Source organism: Thalassophryne amazonica, chromosome 1, assembly GCF_902500255.1.
Source record: "Thalassophryne amazonica chromosome 1, fThaAma1.1, whole genome shotgun sequence".
NCBI classification, from domain to species: Eukaryota; Metazoa; Chordata; class Actinopteri; order Batrachoidiformes; family Batrachoididae; genus Thalassophryne; species Thalassophryne amazonica.
Window position 1 is genome coordinate 20,256,341 of NC_047103.1, and position 17,672 is coordinate 20,274,012.

The 17,672-nt window shown below is 39.6% G+C and overlaps 1 protein-coding gene across 2 annotated transcripts in view; it reads left to right on the top strand.

Annotated features, from left to right (window-relative positions):
* The window catches only part of cdh7a (cadherin 7a), a 375,152-nt gene extending 362,340 nt beyond the window's left edge, over positions 1-12,812 (top strand). For both annotated transcript variants that reach the window (XM_034166782.1, XM_034166771.1), the window contains one exon: positions 11,050-12,812. In XM_034166782.1, the coding sequence (XP_034022673.1) occupies positions 11,050-11,564 (515 nt within the window). In that variant the 3' untranslated portion in view covers positions 11,565-12,812. The remainder of the gene's footprint in view (positions 1-11,049) is intronic.
* The last annotated feature ends 4,860 nt before the right edge of the window (positions 12,813-17,672 follow it).

The window sequence follows — 17,672 nt, forward strand, 5'->3', positions numbered from 1 at the left end:
AGTCCAAACATGGTTTCTTAAGTAGTTTTGAAACTAGCTGGAAGTACCGCAGTGGTGAGCAATAAATTCACATTTAAAACACAAAAACCCAATATTGGCCAGAGATTAACAAGCTATAGTGACAAAGGATCAAGAGAACACGTTGTAGTCTTAGCACACACAACAATCTTTGACAGATTCTATAAATATATACATTTAAATTATAATCCAGTCTCACGGCAGTTCGTGGAACTGGGTTATGAAAGGTATATTAATCTATGGGTAGGAAAATGGGACATTTTTCGTAATGGGGGCACAAAATGTAGGGTGAAGGGGGGGTCTTGGGAGGGTCATTGTTAACATTTTGGGAGGGTAGACATCAACACTATGGTTATGATTAGAATTAGGAGAACAGGAAGTTTTTAAATAGCAAAATAAAAAAAAATAAAAAAACAGGGTGAGGAAAAATCGGCCACTTTTTCTGAAAGAGCCACGGGGGGGGGAAAAAAAACAAAACATGAGACCGGGCTGTTAAATTCACAGACAGCATTGTCTAAAGTAATGGCCATTTTAAGTCATATCAGAGTCACTCTGATCCAGCCACAAAACACAGACATGCATTTTTGTTATCTTTGATTCTATCTATTTATTGTTTTATTATCCATAAAGTCACGGACTAACAGGTTTGTGCCTCTAACAGACTGGGGAAGTGTCACAACAATGTCATCTAAAAGTCAAGAGGTATACTCATTAATTACAGTACAATAAGAGACAGACTTGGTAGCTGGCACTGAAGGTTGATCTCAATTTAGACCATAATGCTGCTCCTGATAGACAACCTAGATCTTTCAATTCCTCGTTAGTACTCTCAGATCCTCAGTAAACCAGTGAAACTGGTCTTTGTTTTTGTCTTATTCAATTTAACCAGGTTAGTCCCATTGAAATTGAGACCTCTTTTGAAGTTTCCAATTCATCTAACCTGCATATCTTTAAATGTGGGAGGAAACCGGAGTATCTGGAGGAAACCCACACAAAGACAGGGAGAACATGCAAACTCCGCACAGAAAAATCTAACTCGTTACCTTCTTGCTGAGAGGCAACAGTGCTAACCACTAAGTCACCGTGTCTTTGATACTTTCAATGTCTAGCTGGTGCAGCTGAGTCGAGCAAACGTTGAAGCATCCTATTATCCAAGAGTATCAGCAAGACTGTTGTTTAAGATACCCACTCCAGTGTCTGGCTCATGAAACTCAGGTAGTCCAGAGTATTTGTATGCTTGATGATCTATCGAGGACATGCGTGGAAGTTGGCCACTTTCCAGTCGTGATGATGATGAATACTTTATTGGGCAAGTTAAAAACATTTATACATTGCGCACATTCATCTTTGAAAATCCATACATTACTTAAAGGGAGTAGAATGAAGTAAAACTTATATTTTCTACCCCCTTTTACATTTTATTTTCGACTACGCAGACAAGAATAAATAAAAAAAATTTGAGATCATATATACCTATATAAAACACACCTTGCATTATACATAAACATGTATTTACATAAATACACTACCTCTATACACAAATACCCTTGCATACACCAATACACACACTAAATTCAATGAGATTTGACAATATAACACTTTTAACCCACATACATGCACCCATGGGCACCCAGCCCATGCATGCATGCACGCACATTTACCTATATTCGATTAAACTTGATGATATAATAATTTAATTTTTTTTCCCCACACACACATGTATCATGGGCAACTCGTGTGCATTCATATTTCCCATACATTCATCATGACCAAATAATATAACAGTTTAGATCCACAAAGATGCACACCTGTATGTATACTAAGAATTATGTTATTCAGTTTCATATTTTTTTAATATTTTGAGTTTTAAATTTCTTTTGAATTGATGTACTGTATTACATACTTTGATGTCCTCAGGTTATTCCATAAATCCACCCCATGTCTCGTAAGGCACATTTGTTTCATTGTTGTACGAGCACACTGTTTTTTTTAAATTATATTTCCTTCTTAGATTATAATCTCCCTCTCTTTCACTAAACAATTTTTGGAGGTTATCTGATAGTAGGTTTTGTTTCACTTTAAAAATAATTTGTAAAGTTTTAAATTCTGCAAGATCTCTAAATTTTAGTATTTTGGATTGTAAAAACAGTGTACTCGTATGATCTCTGAAGCCTACATTATGGATGATTCTTATTGCCCTTTTCTGTAACTTAAAAAGTGTGTCTACATTACTTTTATATGTATTACCCCATACCTCAATGCCATAGCTAATATATGGTAATATTAATGTGCAATAAATAATATATAAGGACTCCTGATCTAAGAAATGTTTGGGTTTCCCCATTATGTAAATACTTCTGGCCATTTTGGATTGTATGCTAGCAATGTGGGGTTTCCAGCACATCCTGTGATCGATTATTATTTCTAAAAATCTATGTTGGTTAACCCTTTCAATAGGAACCATGTCAATTTTAAGATTTACTTTTGTTTTCATTTCTCTGTTTCCAAAGAGCATTAATTTTGTCTTTGAAATATTAAGTGACAATTTATTACTATCAAACCAATTTTTTAATTTAATAATTTCTATTTGCATTTCGATCACAAGTTGTTCCAGGTTTTCCCCAGAACATACTATCGTTGTGTCATCAGCAAAGAGGATAATTTTCAGTTTTTCAGAGATGAACTGCAAGTCATTAATATAAATTAAAAAAAGTTTATGTCCTAAAACGGACCCTTGTGGAACTCCACAATGTATCTGTTTAAACAAAGATTTATATTCTCCTATTTGTACATATTGTTGCCTGTTGTTTAAATAAGATTGGAGCCAATTTAGTGCAATACCCCTTATGCCAATTTTTTCCAATTTACATTATAATATGTTGTGGTTAATAGTATCAAACGCCTTTTTTAAGTCAATAAAGATCGCCATTGTATGTTTCTTTTTATCAATATTATTTGTTATTTCTTCCACTAAATCAATTAAAGCTAAAGTTGTTGATCTATTTTTTCTGAAACCATACTGGTTATCATTTAATATCTTGAACTTTTCAATGTATTGATCTAACTGTACTGTATATAGTTTTTCTAAAATTTTTGAGAATTGAGATAACACAGATATAGGTCTATAATTTGAGAATAGATACTTATCTCCACTTTTATATATAGGTGTAATTTTGGCAATCTTCATTTGACTTGGAAACTCTCCATTAATAAAAGATAAGTTATAGATATGACTTAGAGGTTTTGCAATTTCATTAATGACTTAATTATTGTAGTGTCCAACTTATTACAATCTACTGATTTTTTTGCCTTCAATTCATTAACAGTGTTTATTATTTCCATTTCGTCTGTTGCTGATAGAAAGAATGAATTTGAGTTTACTTGTTCAGTACCTATTTCTGAGGCTGAATATGGCATTTTTATTTCAGCTGCCAATTCTGGCCCTATATTGACAAAATAATGATTAAATGCATTTACTAGCTCTTCGTTGTTATAGATCTTTTTATCACTGTCAATGAAATAGTCCGGCAAGGTACTACGGTTCTCCTTTTTCCTGATGACACTATTTATTACATTCCAGAGGCCTTTAATATTTCCCTTGTTTTGTTCTAGTTGTGTTTTATAATACATCTTTTTACAATTTCTTAATACACATGTCAACTTATTTTTATATATTTTATATTTATTTTCTGTTTTGATTGTTCTTTCTTTAATAAATACCCTGTATAGCCAGTTTTTCTTTTTACAGGCATTAATTAAACTGCTTGTCATCCATGGGTTGGTTTTAGCTTGTTGTTTGATTTGGATTGATTTCACAGGGCAACATTGATCATAGAGAGTCAAAAATTTATTCAAAAAAGTGTTATAAGCCGAGTTAACCTCAGTTTCATCTAATATTACTTTCCAGTCTTGTTTTAATAGACTTTGTTTGAATATCATTATTGATTCATTTGTTTTTACTCTTATGAAATTAGTAATATTAATATTTTTCTTGGCTTTCCTATAGTTATAACTTATTTTCATAGTTAAAAATACTGGTAAGCGGTCACTTATATCGTTTATTAATATGCCACTGGAAATGTCATTGTTTAATATGTTAGTGAAAATATTATCAATTAGTGATGAACTCTGTGCAGTGATTCTGGTTGGTTTAGTTATTTTTGGGTGGAATGACAAGGTATACATAGTATCTATAAACTTTTCCGTAGGCTTATGTGTAGTCATTTTTAATAAATCTATGTTAAAATCCCCACATATAAAAACATCTTTATGTTCCATTTTCGTATACAAGTTATGCATTAGTTCCGTAAACATTTCAATACTTGATCCAGGAGATCTGTAAACTGTTGTGTGGGCCGCTGAAGAGGAGGTACTGCTGGCCCACCACCACCAGAGGGCGCCCTGCCTGGAGTGCGGGCTCCAGGCACCAGAGGGCGTCGCCGCCCCACAGGAGCAGCCTCGGTAACAGCTGTCACCCATCACCTGAGACAGCTGACGGCAATTATCACTGGGGTATATCAGCAGGACGGCATCTCCACCTCATCGCCGAGATATCGTTTCTACCGGAGAGGTAACTTATCGAAGCATACAGAGTACATATTCTTGACTGAGCTAGTTTATTGGATTACTGTTCCAACGAGAGGTGGAGGTACCTTTCCTGCCGTTCGGAGTTCTGGGTGCAAACGCGCCCCCATCTAACTGTTCTTTTTCCCTCGCCAGCAGTACCAGGTCCGACACGCGGAGGCAGTGGCCACCTGGGAGTTCGGGACTTGGCGGCTCCAGTATTCCCGGGGTCCTGTGGCGGAGGAAGCCGTGTGGTTCCGGTCTTACCTTGGAGAGGCGTCTCCTATCTTCGAGCCTGCCCACACGACACTTTTGTGTATTGACTGTTGTCCATTTCTGTAATTGGTTGTATTCGTTGTGCACATTCACAACAGTAAAGCGTGGTTATTTTGACTTACTCCATTGTCCGTTCATTTGCGCCCCCTGTTGTGGGTCCGTGTTCCTACACTTTCCCAACATAAACACACGTAATCAATATATTTTTTCTGTTTTCCATTATCAATTCAATTGTTATACACTCCATAATATCATCAATAGCCAATGTCATGTTGTCAATCTGTTTTGCATGTAAGTTTTTATCCACATATAATGCCACACCACCTCCATTTTTTTTGTTTTGTTGTTGTTTTTTGTTTCTGCTCTGTGCAAACATCTCATAATCTTCTAACATAAAGTTGTTTGTTTCATCATTTTTTATGCAAGTTTCTGAAATTGCTAATACATTAAACAAAGTACCCAATTGGTTTAAATAATCTTTTATCTTTTCAAAATTTGCATGAAGGCTGCGACTATTGAAGTGGACAATTTACAACATCTCATTAGGTTTATTCTGAGTTGGTATTTCCTGGTCTTGATAATACATGCAGTCATCATTTATGTCATTATAAAAGTTTATATCCGGGTCGACTTCATCTATAACATGTTGCATTTTAGTCACTACATTCAAAAGTTTTAAATTGCATTTCTTGGTTTTGTACTTTCATTGTCCTCTATAGGCAGGGAATTGTTAATGTTTAATTTGTCATTTTGAATTGAAGGTAAAACTATCTAGATTTTTGATTTATATTTCATTTTTCAATTGTATTTGTTCAGTTCATGTTCTTCTTTGATGCATAGTACCTTAGCTTCTTCTGGTGTACCTAATAGTTTTATGTAAACTCTGCAGTTAGAGGTCCATGTTCCTTGGATTTTGTTTTGTTTCTTTAGTAGACGGGCTTTTCTAGCTATATCTGCATTTTTTTTGGTCAGATGATCGTTTATGTATACCTTGGTCCCTTTAAGTTTCTTTCCCTGCTTTAATATGGTTAACTTATGTTTCCTATTAACAAACTTTACTATTATTGCTGATTTTTGTTGCTTGTCTTTTCGGGGCAACAGATGGCATGCCTCTATATCCTGCGTGTTCATTGTAATTCCTTTGGTAGCAAAGAAGGTGACCACCTGCTGCTCCATTGATTCCAGGTCTTTGTCAGTAGGCTCCTCTTCGTTGGTTACTGCTCTTGCATAAGTTCTTGGTTTGATGTCAAGGCCTGTAACCATAAGATCATTTATCCTGGAATATTGTTCAAGCTCTGATACTCTATTTTCAAGAGTTTTAATCTTCACGTCTTTCTCCATATTTTGCTGTTTCAGTTCATTCACTTGGGCCATTAAGTCTATAATTGTTTTTTTGTTGGTTCGATATGTTTTGCATGTCCAGTGTTATAAAGTTCAGAGACTTCTTAATATCCTCTAGCAGCTTTTCAATGGTTGGACTTATGCTTAAAGGGACTGATCTTATGTTTGACTCTGATGTCTCTGTGCCACTCTTTTTTGGCCCCATAATGGTTAATAAGCTCGGTCCTGTTACTTATGCTAAGCTGCTAGCTGCCAGCACGCCGCCTGCTTATAGCCGACTACTTTTAGTTGCCTCACCGGTCAACCACAATGTTTCCCCGCCGGACAGCTCTCTCCGGACCAGCCACTCAGGCAGTTTTCCCCACCAACCACTCTCTCTGTACCTCAGCCTCTCTCCTCCGCCATCCACTGCTACCTCGGTTAGCCCACGGGCCAACCTCGCTCCTCCGCCACTGCCTCAGATAGCTCGCGGGCCAACCTCGTCCCTCCGCCGCTGCCTCGGTTAGCTCACGGGCCAACCTCGTCCCTCCGCCGCTGCCTCGGTTAGCTCACGGCCAACCTCGTCCCTCCGCCGCTGCCTCGGTTAGCTCACGGGCCAACCTCACTCCTCCGCCGCTGCCTCAGTTAGCTCACGGGCCAACTTCGCTCCTCCGCCGCTGCCTCAGTTAGGTCACGGGCCAACTTCGCTCCTCCACCGCTGTCTCGGTTAGCTCACAGTCCAACCTCGCTCCTCGGTTAGCTCACGGGCCAACCTCGCTCCTCCGCCGCTGCCTCGGATAGCTCACGGGCAAACCTCGCTCCTCGGTTAGCTCACGGGCCAACTTCGCTCCTCCGCCACTGTCTCGGTTAGCTCACAGGCCAACCTCATCCCTCCGCCGCTCCCTCGGTTAGGTCACAGGCCAACCTCGCTCCTCGGTTAGCTCACGGGCCAATTTCGCTCCTCCGCCGCTGTCTCGGTTAGCTCACAGGCCAACCTCGTCCCTCCGCCGCTGCCTCGGTTAGCTCCACCCAATGCTCCTCCTGTTTCCTGTTTCTCTTCAATCGCTTTACCAAGATCGGGTCACAGGGGGCTGGAGCTTCTCCCATCAGTCATAGGGCATGAAGACAGGATGCCCGTCTGTCACAGGGCTGCATATAGACAAACACATTCACCACCAATTCATTAAGATATTGTGGCAACCTTTGAGCTATTAAACCCTAAAGAGCTTTGCTGCAAAGACTGAGAAAACAGAAAATTCCCTGATTCACTTTGGAATGGTAAATGGACTGCATTTACACTTGTGCTCAAACGTTTACATACCCTGGCAGAATTTTTGCTTTTTTGGCCATTTTTAAGAAAATATGAATGACAACACAAAAACTTTTTTTTCACTCATAGTTAGTGGTTGGGTGAAGCCATTTATTGTCTAACAATGGTGTTTCCTCTTTTTAAATCAAAATGACAAGAGAACTACCCAAATGACCCTGATCCAAAGTTTACATACCTCTGTTCTTAATAGTGTGTATTGCCCCTTTAACATCGACGACAGCTTGGAGTCTTTTGTGGTAGTTGTGGGCAAGGCTCTCTGATGGTAAAGCTGCCACTGAATATGTCTTGGACTTTATTTACATTAATTACGAAGAAATACAAACAATATGGCACTCTATGGTAAATCTGCATGGAGTCGACAGTTATCAAAAACTGAGTGACTGTGCAAGAAGGAGAAGAGTGAGGAAAGCCACCAAGACACAAGTCATTTTGATTTAAAAAGAAGAAGCACAGTTGTTTGACATTAAATGGCTTCACCCAACCACTAACCATGAGTGAAACAAAGTTTTTTGTGTTGTCATTCATATTCTGTTAAAAATGACCAAAAAAGCAAAAATTCTGCCAGGAGAAGAGTGAGGAAAGCCACCAAGACACGTCATTTTGATTTAAAAAGAGGAAGTACAGTTGTTTGACAATAAATGGCTTCACCCAACCACTACCCATGAGTGAAACAAAGTTTTTTGTGTTGACATTCATATTCTCTTAAAAATGACCAAAAAAGCAAAAATTCTGCCAGGAGAAGAGTGAGGAAAGCCACCAAGACACAAGTCATTTTGATTTAAAAAGAGGAAGCACAGTTGTTTGACAATAAATGGCTTCACCCAACCACTACCCATGAGTGAAACAAAGTTTTTTGTGTTGTCATTCATATTCTCTTAAAAATGACCAAAAAAGCAAAAATTCTGCCAGGAGAAGAGTGAGGAAAGCCACCAAGACACGTCATTTTGATTTAAAAAGAGGAAGTACAGTTGTTTGACAATAAATGGCTTCACCCAACCACTACCCATGAGTGAAACAAAGTTTTTTGTGTTGTCATTCATATTCTCTTAAAAATGACCAAAAAAGCAAAAATTCTGCCAGGAGAAGAGTGAGGAAAGCCACCAAAACACAAGTCATTTTGATTTAAAAAGAAGAAACACAGTTGTTTGACAATAAATGGCTTCACCCAACCACTACCCATGAGTGAAACAAATTTTTTGTTATCATTCATATTCTCTTAAAAATGGCCAAAAAAGCAAAAATTCTGCCAGGGTATGTAAACGTTTGAGCACAACTGTATATAGCGCTTTTCCATCTGCATCAAATGCTCAAAGCACTTTGGAGTAGCCATTCTGAACTCAATAGACTTTAGAATGATTCTAGTTTCTAAAATCAGGAGTCATCATTCTCCTGATTTTAGAAACTAGAATCACTCACTCACTGATCTTCAACCGCTTACTCCAATTAAGGGTCCTGGGGGGGGCTGGAGCCCATCCCAGCAGCCATAGGACGCGAGGCGGGGTACACCCTGGACAGGATGCCAGTCCGCCACAGGGCTGAGAATAAGGATCTCCTGCACAAATATTTGGTACCTCACGCAAAGCACAAAAACCGTGTGGTGGATATTGGTGTAGCTGCTGGTGCCTTTCCACTGTTTCACAATAGCTGTTGAGCAGTGACACTGCTGTTGTTATATGGCACCGCCAGTCGCCAAATAACCAACAAAGAGCTCCCCATTCATCTCCTGCAATCTTTTCTCCCTGCCATCGCTTCCATTTGCTCCCTTATTAGATGGTGTGAAGTGTTGTTTGAATTCGGTTCCTAGGGCTCTTTCTGTCCTGCTGCAGGAGCCATAGTAGATGCAGCGAGGGGAAGAAATATGGGCCCACGGAGCGATATTTCACTGGCGGCATCATGACATTGATGGATTGAGGATCATTAGACATTTGCCAGTTTGCTTGGGCGTAGTTATTTTCAGCAACAATGTATGGGAGAGGGAGCAGAGGCTGGAGGAAGGGTTCTGGTAAGACCTCGGAGGACCACTGATTCCACTTTGGGGGATGTTTGTATGATTCTTGGAGCAAAATGTAGGAGGTGGAAATCACAGTGGACTGCAATATATTACATTTGGAGTTTACTTTTGTAAACACTTGATACTATTCAGAAAGCACCATCATTGAATTCATTGTGTGTTCAACTCTTCAATCCCAGCATCCCTTTTTGTCTGGTTAGCACAGAGAATGCTTATTCTAAGCCTATATTGATCCAGTCATCTCTCACTTTCTACAAATGCCAAAATGGTGCCTTTCTTACAAAAACCTGCGAACAAATAGGTAAAATGGCTCAATTTAAAATGGTTGGCTTTGAAATCCTTGAGGATCCTGTGATTTCTACAACTGTCGACCTGCCACTTTGACCCTTGACCGACAACATTTATCAAAAAGATATTTGGTTGCTTTGATTCAGATTTGCAGCAGATAGTCAAAAAGATATGTCTCAGGCCAGGCCATTTTCTAAAAAGTTTCCCTGCAAACCTCAGTTATTAAAAATATCCTTTAAAGTAAATCTAGTTTGTGTCATATTTAGTCATTACAGATCAATACCCAAGCAACTATTTGCATAAAGGTAATTAAAAACTTTTTTGAAACAACTGTGTACTTTTTATCCTCGTGATTTTTTCAGTCTGGATTTTACCCACAGGACTAAAATTGTCCTTATCCATGTCTAAGTGGAAAAATCCCATGGTTATGACATATGATTCTACAGGCGTAGAAAATTGGTCCAACATCATTTTAAACTCTACATACAAGGTATCAATTATTTCTGTTGTTATTACACATCAATAACAAAAATTACATGGTGTTCCTTAGGGTTCAGTTCTTGGGCCTCCTCTTCAATTGCAACAGGAGATATTTACTGAATGACCATATTAATAGATAATTCACTGAACAGGCAGCTTCAACAACTGATATGCTTGATGTCCCAAATAACTTGGATAAAATATAGATATAACTGCGATGACAGGTTTTAGTGCAAAGAAGGAAAGACTGTACTGACATTGAAAAGACACAAATGTTCATCAAAATCAATTTTATATCTAGTCCTGTTTTAATAATATCTGTACATTCTCAACTGAGATGTCAACTGGATGTCTTTGCTCCTAGGCCACTACAGAGATTCTTTGGGCTGCTATACAGATACCCTACTTTTTTCAAATGAACGGTTACTTAAGGAGACCCATGTGATGCATAACACTTGCATTGTGAGGGAACAACAGTTTCTACACTATGGCCTTGAGGTGCATTTCTCTGAGTATGACCGAGTGTTGAGGGCCTCAGTACTGCAGACACCAGCAAATGGAAGAGGCTGAGGGGACTATGACATTATATTTCTTTTCTATTAGTTTTTATTTACTTTTATTACAACTTTTATTTATTTATTTTTTATTATTAATTCAGATTGTCTTTCAATCTGCTACCCCTGTGTGTATTTACAAAGTACTTTGTAGTGATTTTCCCGTGAATGATGTTAAATAAGTAAATGTGTCTTGTATTTGTCTGCAGTGATGGTCCTGCTCATTGTCACAATGCGTCGGAGAAGGAAGGAGCCTCTGATCCTGGAAGAGGAGAGGGATATCAGAGAGAACATCGTCCGATATGACGACGAGGGCGGCGGAGAGGAAGACACCGAGGCCTTCGACATGGTTGCACTTCGCAACCTAAACGTCATCAGAGACCCCAACGTGCGGCGAGATGTGACACCGGACACGCCTACCTTCTTTCATTACCCATCAGCGACACGCCCATCATACAAATCCCTGCCAGACAATATGGTGTTCCGGGAGTTTATTTGGGATCGACTTAAAGACGCCGACGTGGACCCGTCCGCTCCGCCGTATGACTCTCTGCAGACTTATGCGTTTGAAGGCAGCGGCTCGGTGGCCGAGTCACTAAGCTCACTGGAGTCACTAAGTACAGACTCAGATCAGAACTACGACTATCTCAGCAACTGGGGACCTCGTTTCAAAAAGCTGGCTGACTTGTATGGCAACAACGACGGCACCGTCGTCTTCTCGTAGCCCCTGATCGCCACTCTTAACATTTCCCAGATGTTTAAAATGAAAGTAATTTGTTGTCTGAGAAAATGATTTTGTCAGAGCATTGAAGGAGACGATTCAAAGACAACAAAAGAGAGATTAAAAGAAAACCAGTTTGGACTTCAAAGGTTTGAGTTTGTTTACCTCCTTGTATGGATCTTCTAAAGCGCGCCGTGGTGAGTTTTGACACCAACTTCAAAAGTGACCTGACTACGGAGGAAACTTTGTGTGCAAAAGACATTAAAGGTTTCAGACTTGAAGCTTTGCACTGACGGTTGGCTGCAGAATGCAAATGCGTCAGAGCATTTTTATGGGGAAGCATTTCATTCCAGTGACGGGCACAGGCCCCGCCCTCTTGCTTTGATGCATTCCTTTTGCTATATTTGTGCTAAAAAAAAAATCTCATGAAACGCTGTATCCCTAACGGGTAAGTGATTAGAAAGTTTGTTGTCTTTTTTGTTGTTTTTTTTTTGTTCCACAGACCCGCATCATTCCTCGACTCAATTATCAATCACGACACTATATGAGGAGTGCGAACCCCATATGCCGTATAAACAAGTGCTTAAGTTATCATGCTAAGGAAGCGGTGTGGTGGTGTAATAATAGAAGAGAATGACACTGCTGTCAGTTTGATGTCTCTACTGGGTGAAACAGGACGGCATATAATTTATTTTTTTTCATCCTAACAATACATTTGCAGATGTTGCAATGTACTATTTGTCTGTTTTCCTTCCGCCTTTCTATTGCCAAGTACAATATATGATTTCCGAGCTATAAAAATGTCACTTTATTTGTGTGTGTGTGTGTGTAGGGGGGGGGAATCAGAAAGCTTTGCCGATTGCAAGCTTCACTCCGCCGAGACTCTACAAAATTTAAAAAATAAAAAAAGTTATTGAAGTGACGGTTCTTAACTGGGTGAAGTTGCAGTTTGTAAGTAAGTGAATTTTGCTTCTGTACTTTGCAGAGTCCAACATATATTGTCATTCTGGATTGTGTTTGGCAGAATGGACTCTATAATCTTCACGGTTTGTTTAGTGACGGTAAACAGCCACACTGTATGATAATCATAATTGTGCAGATTTTTTTTTTCCTCTTCAGCTTAAATAATTTATGTTTCACTTGAGTGTCGACATGTACAACTGATATGTATTATCTATTTTGACCAGGCAGAATTGTGCAGCTGATGTTTTTATCCCTTTGCTGAAAAATAAAGTTGACATTCAAATCCTTTAAACAGTGAAAGGAGTTCTTTTTGAGTAGCAAAGTAAATCAGAAAATAGGTTTTATTCTGATGGCAAACCACAAGCGGTGTCCATCGGTGGTCAGCAATGGTTCTCTGTGCGCTCGGCCAAGAAACAGGGCACAAGGTTAGAGAGGGAGCGACGGGAAATAAGAATTTTCCTCACATCTCTTTTTGATGAGGTTTTTTGTAGTTGAAAGTCTAGGTGGAGACAAAGTGCCAGCTGAGCCCCATTCATCAGTTAGTGAGGCTTGTGTCACACACCCACAAGAAGCTTCATTATTGCTGAACTCCAACACTCTGTAACGACGTATGTGCCCATATCGGGGTACACACAGTTAGAGCCACATATATTTGGACAAAGTTTGTGTTACTATTATCACAGCATATTGGAGTTGTAAGTATATAATGAACACAAGCTCACAATGTGGACTGTCAGCTATCATTTTAGCGTATTCTGATATTTTGGATTTGACACATTTGATTCACTGTAAAAACTGTCCCTCTCAAAATAAGCCAAATAATCTTAAATCAAGCCAAATTGTCTTGTATTAAGCAAAAAAAAAAATCTGCCAATGGGGTAAGATAAATTTACTTGGTTAGAATTCTGAAAACCAGCAAAATGTCTAGGCACTGAATAATCAAAATGTGCCTTAAAACTAGACAGAATTCTTATTTTAGGATTAGACTTTGTCTTAAAATAAGGAAACCAATCTTGCTCCTTTGCTTGCATGATTTGAAATCCATTGCCTTTCCTTGTTACTGGTTGAATACAGCTTGATATTAGCTGGGAAAAAAAATGAGATACATTTTCCCAAAATAAGACTTTTTTCTTATGTAAAAAATGCTTGACAAGATTTTTTTTTTTTTTATTTAGACAAAAATTAAGCCAAATTTTCTTTAAACAAGCATTTTTTTTTAAACTTTCTTGGATATCAGTTTTTGCAGTGTTTTATCATGATGTAGAGATTTGTTTTAACTCTGAATTCAAAGGGCATAATTGTACATACAAGCAACCAAGGTTGGGTAGGATTACTTTGAAAGAATACATGTGGATTACATGTATGTATGTACATACATTTGGATTACTTGTAATCTGATTACTTTTGGATTACATTTCAAAGTAATCCTACCCAACCTTGCAAGCAACATGCATGCTAGTGCATGTATAGAAAAACCAACAACCTCTGGTGCTGAAAAACTAAGCCAAAGTGCCAAAGCTTGCAATACCCTGAATGGCCACTTGAGGCTGGCTCCAAAAGTGTGGGTATTAAAATCTACGGAGTGGCTATATGCCCAACCGTTGGTTCAATAAAGTAAATATGCCAGAATATACACCCAACCACAACCGACCAATGAGTGCGCTTGTAAGCACACTTCTGGTTTGAACGCGGGAGGGAAACTAGAAAGATCACCAAAAGATCGCTGATTTGCTCATTTCGCTGTCAATCAAAAAGGGATTCAGCCTCAGACAGATCATCCAATCATCATGCAGAAGGTGAGCGTCCGGGCCAGCCGAGGCCAGCCCACTGCCCCATAGAACCCCAGAGATGCTGAGCGTCCGATGGGCGGGACAAAGCCCAGCATTTATCCAATGACTCGTCTCGTTTCACTGCATGCTTTGTGTCGCTATTGAAGTCTGTGGACTGTTTAAAGCACTGTGAAGCTGCGGGTTTGAGTGAGAGGAAAGCCGTGTCGTTACCACTGATAAGAAGCTGATTCTGAACAAATGTTGAGCGCGTTGTAGTGCATATTTAGTCAATGACGTACACACAACAGTACATATTTGATCACTGATTTTTTGACATTTTAGGGGAAGTTGAGCTTCACTTGCAGTCTCGCCTCTGACTTTAAGACACCTCGTACACTAAACGAACGGAGCATTTCGCAAATAATGACAACAAAAATTGTAATATTGGACATGCAAACCTATCTTTGTCTTGTTTTTTCTCGTCTTCCAACTTCTTTTTCTTTTCTCTGCTCCAGAGGGATAATTTCTTTTCTGAGACATGACTATCACTCACTTCATTCCTCACAATTAGTCATCGACCAACTGACCCAAGCGGTGCATCTAAATTTGCCCAACGGTGGCAGCAGCCAACAGGAGGCATCAATTAACCTAGTATTGGTATTTTGTCAAAATGAATTTATTTTTTTCGGGTGTAATACAATTTCGTTTAAATTATTCAATATTATTTTAATTTCATGTATATATTTACTTTTTTATCACAATGTCTCGGTGCTCTCGGGGCCCCCTGGTGGCGTGGAGGCCCTAAGCGACCGTGTAGTTGGCGTATGCCTTGGGCCGGCTCTGCCCAGAGCAACAGTGGTAAGGAAAAACTCCCTCTGAGGAACAAACCTCAAGCAGACCAGACTCAAAGGGGTGACCCTCTGCTTGGGCCATGCGACAGACACAATTCACAGAACAATTCACGGACGAATATACAAGAAATGCTATTGGCGCACAGGACAGGAGGATCACCAACACGAATACAACTCCCATCTCTGGATGGAGCTGCACCTTAAACAGAGAAAAAAACAGAATCAGGCATCAGAAAGACAAAAAATACTGTATAATTTGCCAGCATTAAACAAAAAGAAAAACAGAGAAATACTACGGTGTTCGCCGGCCACGAGCACTAAACTTCACTAAAAGACCCAGAATTTACGTAAAGTCCGCTCCAATTACTAATAAATGAGTATGCTAGCCATATGAAAGGGAAAATAAGTGCGTCTTTAGTCTGGACTTGAACATCTCCACAGAATCTGACTGTTTTATTGACACAGGGAGATCATTCCACAGAACAGGGGCACGATAAGAGAAAGCTCTGTGACCCACAGACTTTTCAGGGTGCAGGACACAAAGTAGTCCTGCACCCTGAGAACGTAAAGCCCGGGCCAGTATGTAAGGTTTAATTAGGTCAGCTAGGTAGGGAGGTGCCAGTCCATGAATAATTTTATATGTTAGTAGCAGAACCTTAAAATCTGATCTCACTAGGACAGGAAGCCAGTGAAGGGATGCCAAAATGGGTGTAATGTGGTTGTACTTTCTGCTTTGTGTCAAAAGTCTGGCTGCAGCATTTTGAACCAATTGGAGACCCCTAATGCTAGACTGCAGTAAACCAGAAAATAGAACATTGCAGTAGTCCAATCGAGAAGAGACAAATTCATGGATCAGGGTCTCAGCATCAGCCATACACAGGATGGGATGAATCTTCGCTATATTTCACAGGTGGAAGAAAGCAGTCCTAGTAATATTTCTAATGTGGCGACCAAAGGACAACAAAGGATCAAAAATTACCCCAAGGTTCCTCACTTTGTCAGTGTGATGTATGACACACAAGCCGAGGCTGAGCGTTAACTGGTCAAATTGATACCGATGTCTCACTGGACCAAGAACCATCATTTCAGTCTTATCAGAGTTTAAAAGTAGGAAGTTTCTAGACATCCAACTTCTCACTGCTGCAAGGCAATCTTCTAAGGATTTTATGTGAACGAGATTACCAGCAGTTATCGGCATATATAACTGAGTATCATCTGCATAGCAGTGAAAGGAAATCCCAAAACGCCGCAATATGTGCCCAAGGGGTGCTATATAAAGGGAGAAAAGCAGGGGGCCTAAGACAGACCTCTGTGGAGCCCCAAATTTCATGTCACTAAGGTTAGAGGTAGTGTTACTGTGCAAAACACAGTGAGAACGACTGGTCAAGTATGATGTCAGCCATGCAAGGGCACTCCCAGTAATCCCAAAATGATTTTCCAGCCTATCAAGTAGAATATGATGATCCACTGTATGAAATGCAGCACTGAGATCTAACAGCAACAGAACCGTAGTGGTGTCCGAATCCAATGTAAGCAGAAGATCATTCACCACTTTAGTGAGAGCCGTCTCTGTGGAATATTTTCTAAATGCAGACTGCAGTGGCTCAAAGAGATTATTCTCAGTAAGATAGTCTACGAGCTGCCGTGACACCACTTTTTCCAGAATTTTAGAGAAAAATGATAGATTTGATATTGGCCGATAGGTTTTCAATACACTAGGGTCAAGATTAGGTTTCTTAAGTAATGGTTTAATCACTGCAGATTTGAAACATTTAGGAACAGATCCAGAAGTTAAAGAAAGATTAATAATTTCCAGCACAGTCGGCCCAAGAGTGGGCCACAGGTCCTTAAACAGTTTTGTTGGTATAGTATCAAATAAACAGGTTGTGCTTTTTGTTGACATTACGAGTTTTGTCAGCATGCCTAGTGAGATACTATCAAATTCTGTAAATCTAGATAATACCTTAGTAGTGGCGCCCACCTCAATAGCAGGGTGTAGTGGCTGGGTTAAGGCATGCCGGGATATGTTTAACCTGATGTCTTCTATTTTCTTCCCAAAGTAATCCAGGAAATCTTGTGCTGTAAAAGGAGAGTGAACTACAGGTGGTTGTCCATGCATAAGTGTTGCCACTGTGTTGAACAAGAACTTTGAGTTATGCTTGTTTTTGTTGATCAAATCAGAGTAGTAGGTCCGCTTTGTAGCCAATAATGTATACTTATAGTCTAAGATAGCATCACGCCACGCAAGGTGAAATACTTCTAATTTTGAATGACACCATTTCCATTCTAGACCTCTTGCTTTATGCTTGAGGTCACGCAGATAATCATTGAACCAAGGTGACTGTGATTTGGGGGAGCACGGTTTTAACACAGGTGGTGCAATCATGTCGAGTGTAGTTTTGAGCACTGACTTTAAACTATCCACAAGTCTGTCTACTGACTGGGTATTTGTCAAATGTGAAGCTAAGACATCAGGCAGTCTAGCTTCGAGTTCAGTCTTAGTTGAGGAGTTGATGCATCGCCGTAAT